The 25,028-nt window shown below is 43.3% G+C and overlaps 1 protein-coding gene across 6 annotated transcripts in view; it reads right to left on the reverse strand.

Annotated features, from left to right (window-relative positions):
* Pbx1 (PBX homeobox 1) overlaps window positions 1-25,028 on the reverse strand; it is a 311,127-nt gene that overhangs the window by 141,997 nt on the left and 144,102 nt on the right. Inside the window, exon 1 of one of the 6 annotated variants that reach the window (XM_060364630.1) lies at window positions 398-509. The exons of the other annotated variants lie outside the window; for them this stretch is intronic. Coding sequence (XP_060220613.1) covers window positions 398-446 — 49 coding nt within the window. The 5' untranslated portion in view covers window positions 447-509. Of the gene's footprint in view, window positions 1-397; window positions 510-25,028 lie in introns of those variants that run through there. 6 annotated transcript variants of the gene reach the window in all.

Raw genomic sequence — 25,028 nt, forward strand, 5'->3', positions numbered from 1 at the left:
GCCGGCCCGGAGCTGTTCACTGCTGTTCTGTACGAAGCTAAACAAAAGCTCAACCTTAGTTAAACTGAGCGCCACAGGGTCCTTTTTGAGTGAAGTTGTAACTACCTGATTTTCCTCTCTTTTCATTTTTTAAGTCAGAGGTGAAGACAAAGGTGGTTTACAACATAGAAGTTGCCCTAGAGAGACACACAAATTCAAACCTTAATACTACTGCCCCCCATGTGGTCATCCCACTGTCTGTCTGCCTGCCTTCTATCTATCATCGATCTAGAATGGGTCTACTATGGTACTGGCAATCTGGCTGTGTGCCTCTCTCTGACCGTCCATGCACCAGGAGTCCTCCAATGCATAAATAATGCAGATACCTTAAAGCTGGAGGCTTTGAGTCTTTCCTCACCTGAGGCAGAGAAGAGGATCTGTAGATTCCCCTGGTTTGGTTTCTCCATGCATCAGGCATGCCAAAAGAACCCTTCTCCCCAGGAACCCCCAGAAGACAGCCTTTCAAAGCTAGACTTAGTTGTTTTTGTTTCGTTTTGTTTTTTAATTTGGTACTTAGAGGAAAACTACAACTCTCAGCTTTTCCTCTTGCCTGTGAATTTGTCTATTTCCAGGTGGGGTACAATTTCACCTAAAAAGGTTAAAGAAATTTCTAGAGTAAAAGGATTAAAGCATAAGCTGTTGGCTTCGGGTTTACAGTTACTGTTGGAACTGAGGGCGACTTTTTTCTCTCTTTCAATGTAGCTGATTTTCAATCTAGTACTTCATTGTGGGCACAGCACTTCATAAATCACACACACACACACACACACACACACACACACACACACACACACCACAACCTCTGGCCTCCTAGGACACCAGACTCACATTCTTGTCTTCATCTAGACTCTGTAACTACAGTGGAGAACAGGGGACTTATTAAAATACTCTCACCATTTATTACTGTGACATAGTGAAAATGAAAGAAACAAAAGGTCAGTTTCTATCCCACCAGCTCAACCAACCCTGGAACACTACCTTCCTGTAGTCACTCCCTTATACATAATTCCTTGTATGTAAATGATAGGGGCAAAGGGCCATGTGCGCCAATAAACATGTGTCCTTGCTCTGTTGTGGCTACAGGGTATCAAAGGTGTAAACCTCTTTCTAACTGCTTTAAGACGGCTGCTTGTTAATAGAAACTGTAATTTATAATCCTAAAAAAAAAAAATCTGCCCCAGTCTGTTTTGAGCAATAAAGAATCCTGAATAATACATCTAAATCATATGAGTTCTGAATCACTGAAAAGAATTTTATAAAAAAAAAAAAGTCTTCTTGGCCAACAGAGTTCAGAGATATCTTTTCTACACCCCACAGATGCTGTCATCAGCCCCTCCGTTTCACAGAACAACACAGACAACTGAACCAGCATCCCTGTCTTAGAAAGCAAATCTTGGGCTGGTGAGATGGCTTAGTCCGTCAAGCGGCTGGCCATGCAAACATAGGGTCTGAGAGACTGTGCTCTATAATCCCTTCCAGCAATAACAAAAGCTACATGAGGTGGCACGTGCTGGCAATCCCAGTGCCGGGGAGGGAGAGCCATGTGGATCGCTGGGCTCGCTGCACAGCCAGGCTAGGCCTCTTCTGTAAGGGAAAGGAAGGATGGATAAGGAAGAGGGGGAAAAATTAGCTCTTCGTTAATTAAATTACGGCAGCCTCAAAGGAACAACCGAGTCTTCAGTAATTTTTAGAGGTAAATTTTAATTTAAAATGGGTTTTTTTTATTTCCATCATGTAGTCATATAAAACATACGGCACCAAGTGCTGGTTTACCATCTTCTGTTCAAATGGTCCTGGATCATAATAGGGATAACTGTAGCCTTGGGGCACTGGACCCATGGCAATGGGTCCATGAACAGTATGCTCTCGTAGTCTAGGCCACTAAGCTTTCATCACTGTCTCGCTGTTTCCTAAATTCCAGTCTCTTGTCTGGTGCGACTGTGTATGTCCTCACTTGTCTCCTTCTAGGTCTGTGAGGCTGGCTGCCGCTTTCACAAAAACAGAGACTTTACATTTGGATCGTCTGAATTTTGTTTACTATTTTATATACTTATTCACCACAAATGTGCCTGGGACTAGAGAGCAAGTGAACCCTGGAATTAAAATATAAAATGTTAAGAGCTTAATATATCTTATTTTGTCTCTCAGGTTCTTTTGGAACACACACACACACACACACACACATACAGACACCACACACACACACACACACACACACACACACACACACCACATAACCCACAGTCAATATACTAACACTATATTGTGTCCTGGAGGACGCTGCCAGTTCCAGAAAGAGGGAAGAAGAAAGACGAAAAGAAAGGAGGGGGAACTATCTCAAACTTTTCAAGACAGCGAATTTAAGCAAATTGCTGTATCAGCTTTTAGAAACGAGAAGATAGGAAAATGCCTGTGTTTTTTTGTAGTAAAACTGACTAGACCAACTCCTGGCTCAGTGTTCTCAATAATCACTAACCACAGTCCAGTTTAGTAGTGAGGGAAGCCACTCGCCAGCATGTGTTCTTTGGGTCTCCGAATAAGCTATGGTAAGGAATGGAGCACCATCAAATACAGCCTGAAAACACAGCAGCAAGCCAATATTCAAAAGAATAAAACCCACACTCAAACACCGCTCCTGCTATCTACTCAAAAGAGGGCTGAATGTGCAGCTTATTCAGGCTGCATGAGCAGGCAGGTTAGAGGCTCTCGACAGATATATAACCTAGCTGTGTGCAAGCGTATGCACTCCTCCCTGCACCAGAATCTTTGTGACACTTAAGATACTTTCCTTGGTACTGGGGAGGTGGCTCAGTGGTTAAACCAGGTACTGCTCATGCAGAGGACCTGAGTTCAGTTCCCAGCTCCCATGTTAGGCAGCTCAAAGTCACCCATAACCCCAGCCCCAGAAGCTTTGAGGAACCTTCATCTCACCTCCCTGGGTAGGTACACTCACACGCACACACCCACATCCAGACACACAGATTTACACTTAGTGCTTTAAAAGGAATAAAACTAAATCATTTTTTAAAGGTATTTTACCTTAAAGGGGGTGGTTAGTTTAGTTTTTGAACTATAGCTTCTTAGACGATGTTCATCTATCCCAGAGTTTGTGATAGCACATACTATTGTAAGGCGACACGGACACTGTAAAGAGAAAAAGGCCTCCCAGTCTGTAAGGGACCTGTCCCAAAATTGGTACCATTGAACCAACACACCCACCAGAAGGAACCAGATATCCACACAAATATTACCCAGCCTTGATGGCACTGTGGGGTGATGACACGAATGACAGTGGAAGGGTGGAGCGGTGTGGTGACAAAGAGACGGTTTCTGGAAGAGAGGGAAACTGGACAGGAATGTGGGAAAATCAGGACATCCAACCCTTTGCTAGCAGAACCACTGATCTATTCAAACAAATGATAATTAAGACTTCTCCATTTTCCGGGAGGTATTATCTTGATGCCAGTTAAGTTTTAAAATGGAATAATTTGAGCTACCTGCCTAAACATGAAAACGGCTTTACAACATACATAACATCTCATTTAAAATGCCTTGTGTGAAAAACGTCAATGAATCCAACTCAGAGGGAGGCAATATCAAAGTGTTTTGCCCTAAACAGGACATCTATTTCACTCTCTCCAAGGCTCGGGGAACACTGCAGAGGTGAGAGTGTGAGAGGCAAGGGATAAGAAGCTCTGCAGCAAAAGCCTGCCTTCTGGACACATGCCATTGCATTCATGGGCCCACTTGCAGATACCATTGCCTGAAGAAGACCTGCAAGAGCCTGGGCACCTCAATATCTCAGTGCGGAAAGAGGGGGAGCTCTTGAGGATATACCCTTCCCTGAGGGACTATTGGCAGTTGATAGCTACTGGGAAGAGGGTGTCTTTTTCTCTTGTGGTGTAGCTGATTAAAGACTGTCTGTGCTCCCATAAGCAATTCTGAGTGGACGCAATGGGCCACGCCCACAGAGGATATATATAAATGGGATGGAGTCTTGCTGGGTTTCGGTGAGAGAGAGAGGACTAGGAGAGGAGACTGGGCGGTGGGATTGACTAATGTCCACTGTACATATGCATAAAAGGGAAAGAATAACATAAACAAAGATCTCAAGGTCTCATTGAGACCTGGCTGGTTCGTATGCCATTGAGTATATAGCTACATTTAATAATAACCTGGTTTTTAACTAAGAGGAGTGAAAACAAATGGTGTAGTGAAAATTTCAGAATTTTGGGTTTCTTTAAAACACACACACACACACACACACACACACACACAAATATTCTAAGAATATGTTGTTTTAATCCCAGGTGTGAGGCTGTATGGGGCGACTTCACAGGAGCTGATTATGATTTGCCTCATGCTGTAGCAGAGGCATGGTTTTGATAGCTCCTGATGCTTTCTGCAATTGTGTGACATTTGGAATTCTGGAAATATTTTAGAAGCTATATAAATGCTAGAGCCCAGCTAGGTGGGGTTAGTGGTTGGTGGTCATTCAGGGAGATTGGTTGTGGTTTGCTAGTAGTCATTCTCAAAGAAGAAACATGAAGAATGAAACTAGATTCAGGGATCTCTCTCTCTTTTTCTCCTCCTCCCCTCTATCTTTCTTTCTCTTCTATCTAGTGATAAGGGGCGAAAGCAAGGGATAAAGGGTGGAAAAAAGGAGAACCCATAAAGTAGCAAAGACTGACTACTTAAATGGTTCTTATAAACTTGTATACAAATGTGCATAAAAGAACCTTAAGCCATAGATATCCAAATATCTATCGATAGCCGAATGGATAAATAAGTTCTGAAATATGACTACAATGGAATACTATAAGAAAAAGCAACAAACTGCTAAGCCAAACAACAAAACAACAAAACATCTCAAAATATTATTTTTGCGATAACTAAGATATAAACAAGCAAGACAGTCTCGGCACAAGAAGCCTACGTTCTATATGATTTCATTTATAGAATAAAATGTTAGAAAAGCTCATCTATATCAAGAAAAGAGATCATCTGTTCTAAAATGTTATTCAGTGATTGCTGGGGACAAGGGAAGGCACTGCTAATTAAGCGAAGCCGTGAGAGAACTTTGTGGTGGTCAAGGAAATGCCTTGTTTTGATCGGCGTGGCCGATAAGAAGTGAGGGATCTATTTGCTAATGCTCCTCAAACTGCAGACATAAAATTTTCTGAGTTAGTCCACTCTGCATTACTCCAACGAGTGCACTGGATAATTGACCTATAGAGAAAAACAGGTTGCTTGGGCTGGCTGGTCGAAACCATGGCCCCTTGGCTCTGAGAGATAGCACACTGTGATAGGAATTCTTGCTTGAGCAGAGATGCCCACTTCATAGCAGTCAGGAAGAACAACAAAGACAGGAGACCAGCCTCAAAGGCCTCTCACTGAATCCATCTCGCCTTCTCTAAAAACATAAGTTAGGGACAAAGCTTTGGAGGGGCACTTTAAGATCTAAGCTACAGAGACTAGGATGTGGGTAGAGAAGAGGAAACAAATGCTTGTCAAGACTCATTAAACTGTGTGCCTGAAACTGGGCGGGTTATTCATGGAAACGACACCTTACGCATGATCAAAATTGAAAAGTCTTTAAAGGGCAAGTAGCAATACCAAAGAACGGATGGACTTTCATCATTTCTTATTGTATTTGAAAAAGGCCTAGGTTTATTTTACATGTGTGCCTGTTTTGCCTGCACATGTGTCTGTGTACCATGTGTATGCTTGGTCCCCAAGGAGGTCAGGAAAAGGCCGTGGATCTCCTGGGACTGAAGTTATGGGTGGCTGTGAGCCGCCATGTGGGTACTGGGAACCGAACCTGTGTCTTCTGCAAGAAGAGTGCTCTTAACCGCTGCCACATCTCTCCAGCCCCCTAATTCAGGGATTGATCCAATTCATTATAAAGTTATATGAAGGACCTATATGATTGTACTCAATATTACTTCAAAAAAAAAAAAAAAAAAAAAAAAAGATTGTTGAGGTGTTACCGAGCAATCCTTAGGAGAGCAGCTTTTCCCCCGGGGCTCAACCACGTGCTCTCAGTACTGTGGGCAGATTTCTCGAGACTGCTGAAGGTCAGGGTGGACAGTACCAGGTACCTAGTGGGTACATCTACTTACACTGTCTCCTAGGATCTCAGCCAATGACATCATACACACACACACACACACACACACACACACACCCTTAACCTGGAATCTCCTCAAAACAAAGGCAGAAAATGCTTCTCATATGCTGAAAGCCAAAGATATTCGTGCACTGTCTACTTTCTGGCTTTTCCACATTCCAGGTTTCTTTCTTTCAAGAGAACAGAACTCTAATCTTCATTTGGGCATCTAACCAAGGCTCTGAAACCGCTGAATCTTTATCATGTCTTTTTTCTTTTTCTTTACCGTTTTTTAGCTGCCTCATTCTCCCACTGATTTTTAAACAAGTTTTCCTCTCTTCCCACCTCTCTTAGCATCCTGCCTTGCTGCCCTTTCTTTCCATGTATCGCTCCTCTGTCTGTCCAGTTTGTTTGCCTGCCTCGTACTTGGCTGACAATTATTTTTCTGACTTTTGGTGCATTTCCTGACGGGCGCCTTTGTTAAGATTTGTGTATTTTCTGGGGGATAATGTACATGTCATTGTTCCCCGTGTGGTTTTTTTTTTTTCTCTTTGCTGTATTCAAGTAGCAGAGGGGTGGATTTTTTTTTTTCCTTCTCAGAGGGGGCAAAAAAAAAAAAAAGATAAAAGGAAGAATTAGGTTGAGATGGGAGAGCATGGAATGAGAGGGGAAGGTGTCAATTAAAAAAATGAACCCCACCACATCCCCCTCTTGACAGGTGGGGTGAGTGGACCTGACAGCCGTGGCATTCACTGGCTTCGGTAGAACCCTCATGCCTTGTGGTCCCCTGAGCTCCAAAGGAGTAATTCTAGGGACAGTGGGCACACTCATATATTTTGTCTTGGTGTCCCAATGCCTCCCCCGCAGCTATTTCTAATAATGGTAATTATAATGATTTGAGGCTTAAGCAGGGCAATTCCAGCCTGGAGGCAGACTGTAATGAAGTAGTTAGTCGGGACGAAGGAAAGCATAGGAACCTTGGTGGGAAGAGGACGGCTGGAGCCATTTCCAGCCTTGAATAGCTTTGTCAAGTCTAGGGCAGTTGGGGCAGCTTCAGCTTGAACTCCGAAGTTTGGTCCTGCGGGAGATTCAAAAGCTCATATGAGATGGAGAGAGAGAGGTGAAGGGATTGCTTCCAGCCAGAGGCAGGCCAGGCTGACTCCTAGGCAGGCTCTGCGCAGCCTGTGGCCAGTAGTGGCTGCTGCTCTCTTGGTTGAGGTTTGAATGACATCCCCTTTGGCTCTGTCCAGCCCCTCCCTACTCCCTCACCATAGATAATACTGTCCTAAATGCCTTGGCCAGAATCCAATTACTGCTGATATACATCTTCCCTTGACTCCAAATGACTCTTTCTGCCATTGAAGGATATCCAGGAATGTTGAAAACTTGTCCTGATTGCAGAGTTAATGGTCATGCGGTCCTCCGCACTGAAGGAATGGCCTTAGGGGGAGCCTTGATGGGTCTCTCTAGTCATCAGTGTTACCCCACCTCTCCGCTCTGCCCTTATTAAAGCCATTCTTTCTGAAAGCTAAATGAATATGTTTCATCCTCAAATGCTGAAAAACAATCACAGGCAGCCAATGATCAGCACTGAACAATACTGGCTTAATCATTGCCCTTCCCTTCCCTTCCCACTTTCTCTCTCATTGCTCTCTTCTCAGCCTCGTTCTCACACCAATGATGCCTGAGGTACAAACTACTCCATAATTCCCTAAGTGTGTGTGAACAGAAGCACCCACATAAGCACATCCATGTAGGTGTAGACTTCAGAAACGTGCGGTCTAAGGACGAACTACATGTATATAATTGCATACATGGACTATGATTATCTATGCATATTTATTACAGTCTCTTTAACGAGTCAATACAATTGCGTGGCACCAAAAGTTGAAAGGAAAATTACGCCCACAAACCACGTTTATAAAGGTGGTATTTTTTTTCCAATAATTATGGTCATGGAATAGAGACTACATTTGGATCGTAACTGAAATATGGGTAAGTTGAACTATAGTATGTGTGTGTATATATGTTATATACATATATATAACTTATGCAATATATAATGTAAATACTTAAACAATATCAAACAAGAATTTCTATTAGCACTTAGCAGAGATATGTATTTGGGTAATGAATTACAGAAATCCCTGAAATGTCCTTTGTTCTCCTTTTTACTTCATAACTGCGCTTGTTAGCCAGCTTGTTAAACAAGTAGCATGATATTATCTCTTCATTCCATATCTCTTTACTTCTGTGACAATCCTATCAAAATTGACTGTATTGGCCAAAAAAGAGTATATGAGCATTCTATCTTATAAAAGTTCATCTTTCGGTTTCTTTCTTTTTACATGCTATTGAGGAACTTAAGAAAATATGATACAAAAGAGAAGAAAATGTCTAGCATTTGTTACTCATGGTAATGGTGCTTTATTAATATTATTGTTCTATAACTTATTGCTATAAACAATTTAATACCATGTTATCCTTCTGGTATTTTACTTTGTGTGGTATAAAACAGGCACTCAACAAATGTGTGTTAAGTGAACTGCTTATATTCATTCCATATAACAAGGAAGCAAAAAAAGAAAAACAGTCCCTAACTTCCATTAATGAATATAATGAAAAATATATCATCTGAGGTGAGGCGTTGCCAAATAAAAATTTTAGAGGAGAAATCCAAATTGTAAATGAATTATTCAAGCAGGAAATAATAAGACATCGTTACATAATTCAACACTGCAGTTTTTACACTTTCTACATGTGAAACATGCAAATGAGCTAGCCACTGAGGTTGGTTTCATTCACTGCATACACGAAATACTTCCTTAGGAAGCTGAACTTTCAATAAGGTATTTCTCACAACAAAATTCTAGGAGAAAATGGAAAAGCGGGTAACGTCAGAGCGTACAGGAGTAGGATCTGGTAGATTTGTACTAGACATAAAAGATGCAACACGCAGCCACCAAGATCACATATATCTTCATATCCATGAAACTTACAAATAGCAAACACATAGTAAAAGAGTCATCATAGATGCAAAATGGATCCATATACAATGCACCATATACGTATAGCACGTAAATGCATGAATACGTGCATACAAACCCAACAAACCATTTGCAAATTGGCCTAGCAAGGAAAAAATTAATAGAACATATTTGTAAACTCAGCAAGAAACAAATACAGAATGGCCTGTAAAACATGTTTACAAAAGATAAAGAAACTGTGATACATCAACACAATGGAATACTATTCAACTATTAAAAACAGAAACTTTGTGAATTTTGCAGGCAAATGAATGGATCTGAAAAAGATCACCCTGAGTGAAGTACCTCAGACCCAGAAAGACAAGCATGGTATATACTCACTTATAAGTGGACATTAGCTATATAATACAGGACAACCATATCACAATCCACAGACCTAAAGAAGCTAAGTAACAAGGAGGACCCTAGGGAGGATGCTTAATTCTCTTTCAGAAGGGGGAAGAGAATGGACAACAGAAGTGGTAGAAGACAGGAAACAGGACTGGGGCCTACCATTGATGTCCTCTGAAAGACTCCACCCAGCAGGGGATCAAAGCAGATGTTCTGACTCACAGCCAAACTTTGGGTAGAGCGCAAGGAGTCTTCAGGAAGAGTTGGGGGATAGAAGGAACCAGAGGGGACAGGAGTTCCACAAGTTGACCAACAGAGCCAACAAAACTGGGTCCAGGGGAAGGCCTGTGGAGACTATGCATCAACCAAGGACCATGCATGGAGAGGCTCCCTGCTCAGATGTAGCCGATAGGAGACTCAGTCTCTAAGTGGGTCCCCCAGTATGGAGAGCAGGACCTTTTGCAGACTTGGACTCTGCTGCCTGCTCCTCCATAACCTCCCCCTGGCAAGGTGCCCTTGCCAGGCCACAGAGGAAGAGGATGTAGGTAGTCCTGATGTGACTTGAAAGGCTGAGGCCAACTGGTGGAAAAGAAGGGCTCCCCATTTCTGAAGACTAGGGGAGGGAGATAGGACGGAAGAGAGAGGAAGAGTGGGACAGGGAGGAAATGAGGGAGTGGGCTACCATCACGATCTAAAGTGTATAAATTTAAAAAAATCAAATTACAAAAAGATACATTCCTTTAGTTGATCAATAAATTTAGTGTTACGATTTAATAAAATCCTCTTTACCGAAGTCATTTATTAAAGGTCAATTTTGTTCATATGTTGTTTGTTTAATAAGATACTGCAGTGTTCCTTTAAACCTACATTAAGGTTCCCTTTCCTCTTGGGTGGTTTCATCCAGTCCATGTGAAGACAGCCTCACTGATGTGCATATGGGTTTTTGGTAAACAGGTGGTTCCATGGTTCCATGTCATACACGGGCATGCTGCACAGCATACCTACGGATCATTTTCTATACCTACAGTGTTTGGAATTTTACTGTCAAAAAGCGCCTTCCATGGGCCTTATTTTTTGCAACAGTCTAATACCAGAATTTTCTTAAATGACAAACACCTGCTTTACCCCAACAGACAAACGTCTGGGTAAGGACAAAAGTGGTACATAAAGCAAGCACGGTAGCTGAAACCACCCTCGATGGACAGCCGAAGACGCACACTACCCTGGTGCTATGGTTCTGTGTCCCGGAGAAACCCACTGTGCTGTTGGTAGCAATTGGTCCCTCTCAGAGGCAACAAAGAATGAGCTGTATGGTCTTCCCTCAAGAAGTTCTCGGTCTAGGGCTAAATTAGACACCATGAGAGTCAAATTTTATTTTATTCATGGTAGATGAATAAAATATCCAGGCATGGGTTACCTGAGATGGGAACTGTATACAAACATCAATCTCAGAACCCGATGGGCCAGCTATGCATTCAGGAAACAAAGATGCCCAATGTCACAGCGGCTAAGAGAGCAGACCTAAGGAAAAGTCAAATCGGTTTGATTTTTTTCAACAGAACCCTGAAAACCGTTAGGAACGTGGTCCAGTAAGGTGAGGGCAGAAAGAAAACACGCTGTTAACGAGCTATTGTGAGGCCACTGGGGCACAAGAAAGAAAAACATCAATGGTGGAGTCAAAGGAAGACTCCAGTGGATAGAGGAGAGGCTTTTCTCTGAGAACCTGAAGGACTGGAGGAAGAAGGTTAGGAAGAAGGAAGAAGCCAATGGGAGGTTTTGCAGGTTCTGTGGTGAGGAGAGGATGGATGTCTGTGGGTGGAAAGGGCAGAATGACAGGTAAAGCAAAGGGCAAGAAGACAGAAGAAACTAGTGTCGGGCACAGCTAGAGGAGTCTGTAAAAGTGTCTCAGGGAGAAGACAGGAAAGAAAGGACCTCAGTGAAGTAGGTAGGAGACAATGCAGAGGAAGAGGGAGGGAGTTTGACACAGAAGAATCTGGTCCTTTCATGAACTGCCGCGCAACATCTTCTGCTGGGAAAAAGCTGAATTCGGAATTTGACAGTGGAAGATTGGCAGAACAAGTGGACAAGTGGAGGCAGGCAGCCGAAGAGCTGGTGTGCACTGAAGGCGGAGAGGGAATAGTTAGGGTGATGGTGTTGGAGCTCCCGTTTGTATGTTTAGGGATACATGGTGGGTAGGACCTTTTATTGTTGTTGTTGTTTTCCTTAACCGGTTTCTAACTTCAAAAGTAAGAGCATACTTGAAGACAGGAAGTCGGTAGTCAGGGAGAAATAGATCTGTTTTGTCTGTGTTCCATTTGCCTAGGGTGGACGATGTCTCCTGTGCCACAGCACCTACATGGACTTCTGGCATCTTACCAGCAGCTCACAGAGCCAGCACTGTAATCACAGGATGGGAACACAAGCTGGCTCTCAGGCTTGCTGGGAACGGCTGGTGTCTTTGCAGATCAGCCGGGCCTTCTCCTCAACATGGCCCTATCCTTCGGGTTGCCCCACCGTGAACAGAAGTGCCTGCTCCCTGGCACACTGTGAGGGCCCGAGCACTGACCCTGTGTGTACCTTTGGCCTCCAGTCCCACTGGTGATATAGGAGGGGCGGGCAGCTTCTGGGCAGCCGGGGGGCTGGGGTGGCACACGGAGACCTGCAGAGCTCACACAGGCCCTGGAACTCAGCTCACTTCTGTGGCAGACTTCATAAGGCTCCGCTCTTTGACTGGCGTTGAGTTTATGTGAAAGTAATTAACAGTAATTAATCCTTAATTACAGTAATTAGCCAAGTCGCAGTAAATTAAACCACATCTGGAGCAGATGAGGGCTTCCGAATGGGAGGCAAAGAGAGGCGACAATCGGGGAGATGCTGAATTCATCTGACAGCATCTGATTAAGTCTACCTGTTGCTGGCAGCCTCATTTGCATGTTGTTTTTGTTTGCATTTTCCAGTAACCCTTTCATTGGCATTCACAGTGTGGACCTCTTGGTCCTCTCTTAAATACCAGTTAGGCAGTCCTGCCGCCATGGGGGTGAGGGAGTCCCTTCATCTCCCACAGAGCTGCTGGTTTGCCTGGGCTGTGTTTATGTGCCTCCCCCTCCCTCCGAACAAACAAAAATATAAATAGCAGGGACCTCATCAAGTGACAGGCTGAAATCAAAGGAGAAGCCAAGAGAGGTTCCCCCCACCCCCTGGGCTGATGAAAAGGGAAGATGATATGAGCTATCATCAAGTCTGATGGGGAAGGGAAGCAGAGGGTAGAGAAGACAGGAGATGCGGAGAGCTTGCAAAATAGGTCACGTGAGCCATCTTACAGAGCAGTCTGAGACCACGCAGAAAGGAACCTAGCCACATACACCCATACATGCATGTACATGAAACACACACACTAACATCATCATCATCATCATAATGATAATAATAATAATAATAATAAAAGATTTAAATAAAGCTGGAGCTCTTTGTTTCTCTGACCTCATTCTGGCTGATGCATGCCTCTCACCTATGGAGGAAAAATATGGACATTAAGGGAAACTTTACACATGCAATGATGAAGCACAGGGATAAAACTTAATGTCACCCAGATGCCACTAGCCAGGTACAGGTGTTGGCCAGTCCTCAAAGGAGAGAAACTATGTCTAAACGCTGCCAGCTGGGGCCTGATGAGTTGCTTCCTTAGCACTGAGAGGATGAAGCCAGTTACATTCACTTCACTTTGTGTGCCTTGCCTCCGTGGTGGCCTTGGCCCAGCTGACAGAAAGCAATTCTCTCTCAGGATTCTACATCTTGGAGCCTCGCCTTTGTGGTTACCCTGATTCCTATTTGGCTGTGATAACTGAAGAGTGAGAACACAGAGCCATGGGCTACATTGCCTCAGGGAAAACAAACAAACAAACAAAAAAAAACAGCAAAAAAAAAAAAAAAAAAGACAAAACTCTTATTGAGGATAAGCTTCTGCGCCTTTTCATAGTGGTGGGAGGAGCCCTCGCAATAGGTGAGAGGAGAGAATTTCCCCCCTGCGAAAACCTTTCTTCTAACCATGTCATAGACGTAGTTGAAAGGAAAGACACTTTTCATCTTCATCGCACTGAGCACAGTCCTTGGACCTACACCTCAACTCTAAGCTGTGTACCGACGGGGTCAGACAGTCTTTTGGGTAACAGCTGGCATTGCAAGTCTCCGTACAACATGAGCTTCGAATCACTGCACCAGCCTGCCCTTTGCTCTCTCTTCCCCATAATGCTGTCCATCCTGAGACAGACCGAAAAACAGACTGTCCAGAAGTGGGGTCTCCTAACCTGCCCACACCCCACCTCACTCTTAGCATCTACTCCGCCTGCTGCTCTCTCCAATATCCTCTATGTGCCCCTCCCAGTTTGTCTGCCAGCTACCCTCAAAGCGATTTATGGTGGCCCTGGGAGCATGTCCTAATGCTTTCCAGAATTTACCAAAGGGAGGAGCCTCTACTTTTCATGAGTTGTGTAGCACAGAGCGGGATTTGAAATTAGGACCATTTCTGTGTAAACATCTGATGGGTGAGAATGTTGGCATTTGCATTCTTGGGTTATCAAGAGGATGAGATGAGACAGTGAATGTTGGGTGCTTGCTTCGGGGACTCACACAGAGGAAACACTTGGCCATATTTACCTTATTACAATTACAATAACAATTATTAGCACTAGTTCTTATATCTGCCTGTTAGTTATTACACTTATATTGAGAAGGTAGCGTAGTGTATTGTTATAAGGTATAGACTCAGGAGCCAGAATGCTTGTGTGAGTTGACTAAATATACTGTTTACAAGCTATTGTGACCTTGGGTAAGTTAGTTAACCTCTCTAGGCCCCGGGATTCCTTAACTGTAAAAGAAGGATAATAATTGTACCTGGCTCATCTATTTCTTTTACAAGGTTAAATGAGTTGCCTGAAAGTGCTGAGAACAGACCCAGACATAGGAAATGCTGAATAAGTGTTTTCCATGATTATTAAACTATATCCACACCCATATAGAAACCAGAGCATTTTTACACCACAATGCTGATGTGTTTATGACCACATTAACTGCATGTGTAATAACTTATGTGTCCCTAGAGAGCAAGTCCAGCCTATTGCTATCTTCATAGGTGAGTTCTTAATAAATAAGTTTGATGATAAAGATGGGGGGGAGGAAGAAAAAATAAGGCATAAATAAAATCATGCAGACAAATGACAAAAGATGACCCAGGAGGTCAAATCTGAGCGTTTCGTAGTACAGGAATCCATCAATATGCTATCATTTAGAGAAAGTTCACTTTTTAATCAATAGCTCTATTCCAGTGACTTGACGCAGATTATTTAAGATTTATTTCCTATTTGTTGCAAGAATTCAGCTAGATGTGCCTTTTAACTCTCTAAGATTGGTTTCCATGTGTTCCTGAATGCGACTTGAAAATTCAACCGGAAAATGTATGTCAGCCACCTTTCTTCAGTGGTCTTATAAAATGCGCTGAGAAGTGGCTGCTGCAAGCAGAGCAGGGAAGAGCACCCGTGCTTCCTTCACACAAGGCCAAGGCGCCTACCAGCAGCAACCCTACAATTATCTTGTGGTTTCCTAGAAGTCCTAACGAGCTGACCTACTTGGCTTATCCAGTTCCTCTGACTGGTTTTACAGTTCTCACCCATGCATGGATGAGGCGATGCTGTGGTAGGTGGGGAAGCCTATCAGGCAGAGACACATCCTAAAGTTAAAAATTACTCAATCGTCTTGACCAGTGCAGTAATGTGAGGCCAGGGACCCAAGGCAAAGCAATAACAAAAATCAGAAATGGTACTGTGAGGCAAAGGAACAATTCTTTGGTTGAGAGTGCTCCCCTCCCCCTTGTGTTGAGTGAAATATGTTTGGTTAACATTAATGCTCATATTTGCAGCACTTCTTTCAACTTCACTATCCTGTCCTTGTTTAAATCAAAATGTGTTGTAACTCTAAATAATGCGTTCTCCACTGCCTGGGGTGAAATGGTTATAATAAAAATAAATAATTTCTGAAAGCTAGGCACTAATTCTAGGCTTTTGGAAAGCATGTAAATTGTTGATTTCCACAGGGGGAAAAATGCATCTGCACTGAACCTCTTCAACCCTGCGGGTTTCTAGTTTGTGTCCCTAAGGAGCATAATCTGTAAGTTTGTCTGTCTTGGCCACAGCCACGTCAGTTCCCACCAGGGCGGAGTATCCTACAGTTTTGGTTACTGTTGCCGTCTATCTGTCCCTCTTCTCCTATCCTTAGCAGAAGACCACAAGAAGGAACGGAATGTGGACAGGTGACATTGGAAACACTGGGGAGGACTGGGCCCACAAGTTAGACTGGAAACAGACGCCCTTCCCAAGTACTCCAGAAAGGATGAGAGAAGCGGGTCCCCCCTGCTGGCAGGGACGCTGCCATGAAGACCTTGACACTCAAACAAGCAGCCTACCCACAGTGAACTGTATCCCAGCTCCAGACAAAGACAAGGGCAGAAGCCACCACTTCAGGTGCCAAAGAGACAGTGAGTCATCTTCCATGCTTGACAAGGCTTTTGCTCCATGACAGCCAAGCTCCCTTACCACTGTATGTGTGTGTGTGTGTGTGTGTGTGTGTAAAACACTCTAAATGATCTATAACACTTAAGAACAGAAGGTAATTGCAACTGTAAGGTAATTGCAATTGGAACTGGATCCTGTAAGACACAGACCACTCAATAAAGGTTTTTTTTTCCTCTTTCCTTCCTAAAATACATGACTGTAAAAAGTACCTTATTTAAATGAACAATATAAGAACTGTACTCCTCTGAATTTTAACTGAAGGTAACTTCATTAACAGAACACAGTGAGCAGTAAATAAAACTACGCAGGCAGAATACTAGCCTTTCAAGATACTCAGGCCACCAAGCCTGATGATCTGAATTGGAGGCTCAGGACCCACACAGGGGAGAAGGTACTTGCACAAGCTGTCCTCTGAACTTCCACACGCATGTAATGTCAGGCACACATGCATGCGTGCGCAAAATAAAGGCAGACAATTTAAATTTTTAAAAATAAAAACGTGACAGGTTGTACGGATTTTCTAAGACCATAAGATCGACATTACAGATACACACTAACCAAACACATAAATTAAGTATGTTAATTACTAGATCTCATTATATGCTCCGTATGTGCACGCCCAGAGGTGAGCGTTCTAACTCATTCAGGAGCTGCTTAAGGGTCAAGTCCTCCTCCCTGGGGTCTGTAACTTAATCAAGCCTAACCTCGACGCTTCGTTCTTAAAAAGCAATTATAGCATTTTGCATTGCTGGAGTGAGCATGTGACTAAAAGGAAGTGACCAAAAGTTGAGGCTGGAAGAGCCCCATGAACTGCAGTGCAGCTTCACTCAGCGCTGCTGAGTCAGAAGAGGTTCTTGGGATAGGAATCACATTCTACTTCTAGTACGGAGAGTTCGGAGAGGGCCATTTGCTCCTAAGAGCTCCCTCTACCCACCTGCTCCAGTTCCCCTCCGAAGGCCAATGGACTGTTTCATAGATGTAAGTTGTGGGCCTGTTTCCACCAACAATATTTTATTTGGTCCTTATGGGTTTTAGTATCTCTTCTCACAACACTTTCTAAAGACCACTTTATATCTAATATCCTCTATTTTATACTCAAGAATGTCACATACGGCTCTGACTCAGAAGTAAGTGGCCTTACTAACAATTTCATATAATTCTTTGATATGGCCTCATTCATTCCTCCTCCTGATTTGATAAGACTTGGAGATTTGTTTGTTTGTTTGTTTGTTTTTTACTTAGGTCATTAGTTCTAGCCATATATAGGGCTAAATACCATATAGGTGATGAAATTGATCACATGCCAATCAGAGCTAATCATTGTTCTGTTTCATCCCCAGTCTTTATGTAGGAATCCCCACACCAGGGGGGAAACACTGCCTTTAAAGTTTAATCAACACATTTAAATAACAAATATGACATTCCCTGAGGTAAGGCAACTAAGAGTTGACCAAAATGTCTGTATGTTTAAGAAGAAAGCTCACAGATAAACATCGTACCCAAATTCTTATTATGATTAAAATAATTTTGATGGTTTTTAAATTTCATCAAAAGCAGATTCAGCTTTCAAGGCTAAAATGACCAAACAAAACAACCATGTTGCATAATTTTTTTCTACTAAGGCAGTATCTAATTCACTCAAGATAATAAGCAACTTTCCATTAAAGAGACGGACAAGAGAAAGAAATTCCAGAAGCTTCAAGGTAGCAACACCCCTTCTACTCAGCGGAAACTAGAACAACAAATATTACCATCGTGCTAAATACTCTGGCTGCCGAGGGCGGGCAAACGATGCTTTTTGTTTGTTTGTTTTTTGTTTGTTTGTTTTGTTTTCATGCCTTGGCTTTCTCACCCCAAAATGATGAACAGCGACTTCACAATGAGAATTTGTTCATTTAAGCAAATGTTCTGAAGACAAAACATTATTTTGGCCCGGAAAAGCATTTGGTATAGGTTGTACATTGGGTGTCTCTTGTTTGCACCCAGGCCTGAGAATGCCAGACACACACTAGAGGGAGCAGAGCTAAGAGTAGAATAGAAATGGCAATGTGTTTGAGGGTCGTAAGGCTGTCTGGCAAGGCACCAAGGGCTGAGACCTTCCCCGTGGGAAGTAGAATGTGACCATGGAGTCAAGGTGATGTCAACCAAAGCGAATGGGGTAAAACCATAAAGACAAAGAATTGAAGAGAAGTTGTGTCATACACACTGCTAGAAGAGAGGCTGTGTTCCTCATTAAACATCTCAACAGAAAGGCAGACAGCAAAGGCCTCTATGTGAGGGACAAATAGACATTCTGAAGACCTAAAAATGTGAACTCAATTGAGCTTCAATACAGCCTGAACCTTTGGGGGCTTATGCATCATTAGTCTGTATCATAGCTTCCTATCATTTGTCCCTTTAGAACAAGAACTCTCAAAGGCCTGACAAGCAGGAATGGACACTCCAATCTTGCTGTTTCTCTCCGTCTGTAAGTCCCTGCTGGGAGAAGAAGCTGTCTTCATTAGTAGGCTTCAACTCTGGGAAGGCTTTTCAAATAAATAGCCAAACCCAAATATCCTGTTTGGCACCACTGTACTCGACATTCAAAAGCTAAAGTGGGCCCACCTATAGAGGCATCACTCAAGATCCAGTGAGGGACCGGAGGATATGTGTACATAGAATCCCAGCAAGTTGTATAAACCCCATTACTAAGGAGAAGGCCCTCATCTTACACCAAGAGATACAACAAAGATCAACACTGCACAGTGGCCCAAAGGATGGATACCAGAAAGGTAAAGTTCTTTGGCAGTGTGGATCTCTATTCCAGGAGGTACCTTTCACTCTGATGCTTTTATGATACTGAGAAAGGGAGAGGGAGAGAGAGAAAGAGAGAGAGAAATGCACAATGTAGCCCTTTGGTCTCAACATACATTGGCATACTCATACACATACTACAGATCACACACACAAAGACTCTGGTCATGAAACATAGCACCACCCTGTCCTGAGGAAGGAAGGGGTTGGCATTTGCATGCCTCACCCCGTATATGTGGTGGGGGCATCACGACTGAGTTTATTAACCGAACTGGGTTTTAAATTTTCATTTATGTCCTTTGCATCTGCAAAAACAAAGTGAAGTAAAATAAAACCAAAACAACAACAACAAAAACCCACAAGTACTTAATGGAGCTTTCTGTAGCCCCCACGGTATATAAGAATTCACATAACCCCATAAAACCTTGACCATCTCATTCGCCCTTAAACATGATTTTTCTGAGACTTTGCAAAGTGAAACCCAAAACCAATTAAAATGCTGCCAAGCTTCTAAGAGAATGCTTTCAGGTTTTAAGCGAAAGTACCTTGTTTTGGGCAAGCACAAATCCAAAAAGGATTTCCATCTACCCTGCATGCAAATTCAGACTGCTTGAGAATAGGAGCTGAGCTCAGTAGAGCTCAGTACAGCCCGCACACTTAAGCTCCTTGCAGGTTCTGGGCTCCATCCCTTCTTCTCATCTGCGCGGTTCAAATTAATTATACACTTTAATTTCATGAATTATTAATTTGATTCTGACTCGGCAGCTTATGATTATCCAGTGCTACAGACTATACAATTCCAGGTTCATTAAAACATCACCAGCTGCCTAAGAGACAGACATTAAATAGGGGAGAGCAATAATAAAATTAAGCTTCCGGCGCATAGCAACAGTCTTCCTCAGCCGCAGGCATCACGAAGCTCTGCAGCCGGGCTGGTCCAGACAGAAAGATAGAAGTCCTTTGAGAGCCACCCACGTCCTTCACAGAATGTGCCCCTCTGCCATGTACACGACTTCAGGTGGGCAAATGTAATGTCCCGCAAGAAAGGATAATATTATCTGTCCATCTCTCCCTCCAACCCTTTCTACCTACCTACTACACAGTCAACCAATGTTAACTCTCTGATGATTGTCAATGTACCCAGTGCAACCCAGACCATCCACTCTACCCACTTCCCAGAGAAGCAGCTTCTGGGAAGGGTCTATAAGAGCTGCAGGCTTGGCAACAGCAGGACAGATCTCAGGCCTAGAAAGAGGGAGGCAACCGATCAATCGCTCTTCCCTCTGTTAAGCCATTTGTGTTAAGAATGGGCAGTGCAGTGTTTGGGATGAGCTTGGGGTTTCGTAGCGGCTTTCAACACAGGTGCTTCCCCGTTCTGAGAACATACACGTGTAAAGTCTAGCCTCGGTCCTGGCACAGAGCAGGAGCTCACTGGGTACCGGATCACTTATTTCACCTTCACACTTACAAAATGATGGAAGTGAGCTCATAACATCTTGAGTTCCTTCGGGCACAGATTTATGAGCCTCTTCGAGGAAAGTTCACTACCCCTGTATGCCACAGGCCCTAGAGACAGATTTGATGACTTTCCCCTAGAAATTCTCTGCTCGCTACATACAGGGTCACTAGGAAGCCATCTACGTATAACTCTTCAAGGTCACCGCCATTGGGTTTGGCCATAGACTTCAGGTGTACGCCTTCGACCATGGGTTTTGGGAAAGAAGAGATAGGCAGAGATTCTCCCCCCTTTGTGATGGCCACGCTCATCTTCAGAGGATGGAAGGAGTCACTGGTCACCAAGAAATGAATGCAGCAGAGCCAGCAGTATGCAACTAAAGGAAAAAGGAGGAAGATGACCACGAAGAATTATGTGTAGATTCCTGGTAGGGGCTAGGAGAATGGAAGAAAAATGACTCAAACATTTTTTTCTTCTGTCTTATGTATAAAAACATGTCTCCTACCCCACTTAAAAAAATGCAGAATTTATGTTGGAGATATGACTTGGTGAGTAAGATACTTGCATCAAGCGTAGAAATTGGATCCCTAGCACCCACATAAATGTTGGATATAGTCATACCTATACCCCTAGAGCAAAGAGTAGCACCTTGGAGACAGAAAGGTCTCTGAGCCAGTCTAGTTGGAAAATGGTGAGCTCCAGGCTCAGGAAGACATCTTGTCTCAATGAAATAGGGTGGCCACTGATAGAGCAGGGTACAATCCTCTCCCTCGTCCAGAGCCACATGTGTATCTGCAAGCATATCAAACACACACACACACACACACACACACACACACACACACAATCTCTGTAGATTGTGTACTCCTCCTGACAAATAGAAGCACAGTGCTTCCTCCCAGTGACTTGTGGCAAAACAATTTGTAGAAGGGAAAAGGCTGGAATTTAGACATTCCATTTAGCTGCTTCAGAAATCTAAGGACCTTGAACCTTGTGGGATTTCAAATCGATGGAATTAATTAAGGGAGATGCCCAGCACTTTCCACTAAGTAATCAGCAGGTACAGTAGACCCAAAAGTCTATAAGGAAAAATGGAACGGGATGACATTGAGGGAGGGAGCGGGAATTAAAAAATGAGCATCCGAATGGGAAAGGCACACAGTCCATTGATTGAGGCATAAGAGATTAAGGCTTGGGTGAGCAGCCAGAAGATTCTGTAACGGGAACGGCTACAAAACAAGAGCCTAAGCCCTGCGGACATCTATAATCGGTGACAGCCAGGCATAGTCAGACAGGGGACCACATGCCAGGAAGCCTGAAGCTGAAGAGTCAGTCCAGAGAAAAGATAGAAAACTGAGCTGAAAACTAAAAACTAATATATAAATATACATATATATATACACATATATACATATTTATGTGTATATATATATACTTTAGTAGGTGGTTTATCATTTTACATTGTGCCATATCATTTTTTTTTAATCTATGTTCTTCAGTAAAATGGAAGCAACTGGAGGGCAAGGCTCCCATCTAGTTTCTTCACTGATATATCTTTGGTACCTGAGATACAGACAACCATTACAAAAAGATGATCAGTGAAATTGCAGGAAATGAAATGGAAAATGATGAGATTTGTCTGTCAGGGATTTGCTAGTCCCTGAGTGGGACTAAGGAAGTCAAATCCAGGGAGAGAAAGGAGGAGCCCTGGCTGGGTGTTAATGAGGCACTAAATAAAAAATGTCATCATTCACACCTGTGGAATGTGGGTGATCTTTGGGTTGATAGATTTTCTTGTTTAAATAACAACAATGGCAGCAAATGAGGAAGTGATGGAATCTAGATCTGACGTTTTTGAAGGCATTTTGTGGTTAGAATAATTGCATTTCCAGAACAATGTGCTGTAGCTTCAAGAATTCAATTGGCTTTGCTTTTAAGCCATGATCCTTCTTCCTTTTCCATTCATCCCAGCCCCGTACCAGGGGCAAAACACACTGCCACCCCAGGTTTATAGGCAATGGCACTGAAATGTAGAAACAATGCCCTCACCAGATTCAGGTAAAAGACTCAAGCCCTTCTTGCTCCCAAGATCATAGCCAATAGTCAGATGGCTCTCCAAGCCAGGGCTCTAGGGGGAGAAAAATAGTGAGCCTGGTATTGCCCTGTGTTTGGCTGATTCTTTTCACCACCAATGCCAAGAGGGCAACACCAGACATGGAAGAGGACAGTCTCCAGGCACTTCAGAGTACTTCCAGATTGTTGGGACTGTAAGATGTGTTTATAGACAACTGACCTTGCTTTTGCTTGCCCAGTCACCTTTCTTCCTCACTTAGCCAAACAGGACAGGATGCTACCAAAGATGCCCGTCCTGATGATATTCATGTGCAGGCAGTGGACACTCTAGGCACTGTTGCTACACAAGAGGTCACTCACAATTTGTCCTTTGTTGTGGTCAAGTGCAGCCACTAAGAATATACCTCAGCAAGGAAAGTACATCAACCTAAAGTCAACCTAGATCCAAGACAGCAGAATCACTTTCCAGGAATCAGAGTTCAAAGCACCACCAGCAATCCACTGAGTATCTCTTCTCCCTTAATGGGCATCCCACCACCCCTTTGCCAGAAGATCATTCGGCTTGCTGGAAGACACTAGCTTAGTCCAAGAGGCAGAATGCATTCATGACGACATGTTTACAGGTGAGCCCTCTATTGCAGCACTAGCTGAAGATATCATCCAACATCACCCCTGAGGTGCTGAGAAACAGCAGCTTTTGTGTCGGGGACTTAGAAGGCTCTAGGGTTCTTAGACACACCAAGGAGTTTCAGATGCATCTCCAATCTTGTGGGAAGAACTCTGGGAGCCAGTGAAAGGTTGACATTGATTTCAGAGTGCCAGATGTCTATCATGATCCCAATTGTCCCTGAAAGAGGTCAGTGTGTTCACCTTAGAATCTGTGGGATTAACGGGCCAGGGGGAGCCTCACGTCCAGCACAAGGTCAGCAGGTTTGGTCAGCCACCTAGGAGTTTAGAATCCAGACCAGGTGGCACTTCCTATGAGCCCAGATATCTACAAAATAGCCTGTGGTCATTAGAACTACAAGACTGTTAAAAAAAAAAAAGGAAGGAACAAAAGAGAAACTATAATCTTTCATTGTTCCCTTTGTCTTTACAATAAATACTCAATGTTGGACTAGGCTGGACTTGGGGACTTTCCAGTTTCCCTGTGAGGCTGGGTATTTTGCATTCAAAACAAATTAGTTCCTTAAACTCAGAATCAATTGTCAAAAAAATGTAGGAAAGTATTTTCCCACAGGGCAAACATTTGCAGTAAAACTGGAAATGTTCAACTTGATTATAATGTTTCACGAAAAGGTCAGCATGGGGACTGGGAGCTGTACCTTTAGGATGTTAACTCTGTTCGCAGACAGGGTGACAAGGGGAGAGTCAGCGTGGCCAGGATTGCCATGGACATGCTGCTCAGATCACATGTCGCTGGGCCGGCAGCAGAAGAGCACAGCATGTGCACAGAAAGACAAACAAATGTGTGCAGATATGGGCACATCCACATACTTCAGAGGTTCTGGAACCATGTGAGCTTCCCGAAGCTTGGACACCTGCAGTTCCGAGGACAAGAATGGTACCCTTTGCTGGGATGTGCACTGGGTGAAACACAAATTACTGTGCTATCTACAGCAGGGGATTGCAGTTTAGTGGGAGATAATGTAGTATCACTAGGAGGAGCTCCGGAAAGATGCACCTGCAGGTTTCTCCCATCCTGAAATTCCGACCCAAGGCATCCACGAAATTTAATACATCCTCAAGCAATTCCAATAGGCCACAAACTGACTCCCTGATCTCCTGCAGATACAGTGTTTTCAACTTGGATTAAAGGCTTTAAAGTTTTCAAATATTCAAGCCAAGTAAAAACAGTGATCTCTTCTTGATGCCCACTATCATCTTCTATAACTGCCCTCTAATAGTCTTGACATCATGCTTTAGATTCTATATTTTACTCTAGATCTCAGAATGGAGTTTCCTAGCCTTCCCTAAGATGAAGAGCAAACAGAAATCTTCCCTCAGATTTAAACAGGAATGAGAAGAATAGGAAAATGGCTCATCAGGAAAGTGCCTGCTCCTGACACCAGGCCTATTTGCTGACTCTCACAACCCAGCAATCTTGGGCAGGCCTCTGTTAGCTCTGGCTAGGCCCCCTAGTTTGTTCAGTTTATCAGATCTGCTGGGCTCATCGCCCATGGGGAAGTGAGTCAAATTCTGAAACACTCTTTTCATCAACCAAAAGTTGTCATTTGGTTGAATTCTTAGGGCAAGCCCCTTCCTTTCAGTAAGTCCAAGTGTGATTCATCTTGGGGGATGATCATTTACTATAAAGACTGGGAAAACTTGGCTTCAATCTCAGGCTCAAAAGATCCAAATTCTGTCTCTCTTGTAAATCACAGTAGGTTCACCTTCTATAATTGGAAATTTGGAGACTGACCTCAGTTTCTAAAGTAGATCCAGATACAGTATCTCCACCACACTGATGTAAAGTCTTGACAATCAAAGAGTCTAAATCGGTCCCAATTCCCTATAAGTTCTGGTATTAGTTTTGATCTCATAAATCTAAAGGTGTAGACTGGGCTTCCTCTCAAAGTCGAGGAAACTCACAATTTGGATGCTAATTTCTGAGGTCA

This window comes from Meriones unguiculatus, chromosome 11 (assembly GCF_030254825.1).
Source record: "Meriones unguiculatus strain TT.TT164.6M chromosome 11, Bangor_MerUng_6.1, whole genome shotgun sequence".
NCBI lineage: Eukaryota > Metazoa > Chordata > Mammalia > Rodentia > Muridae > Meriones > Meriones unguiculatus.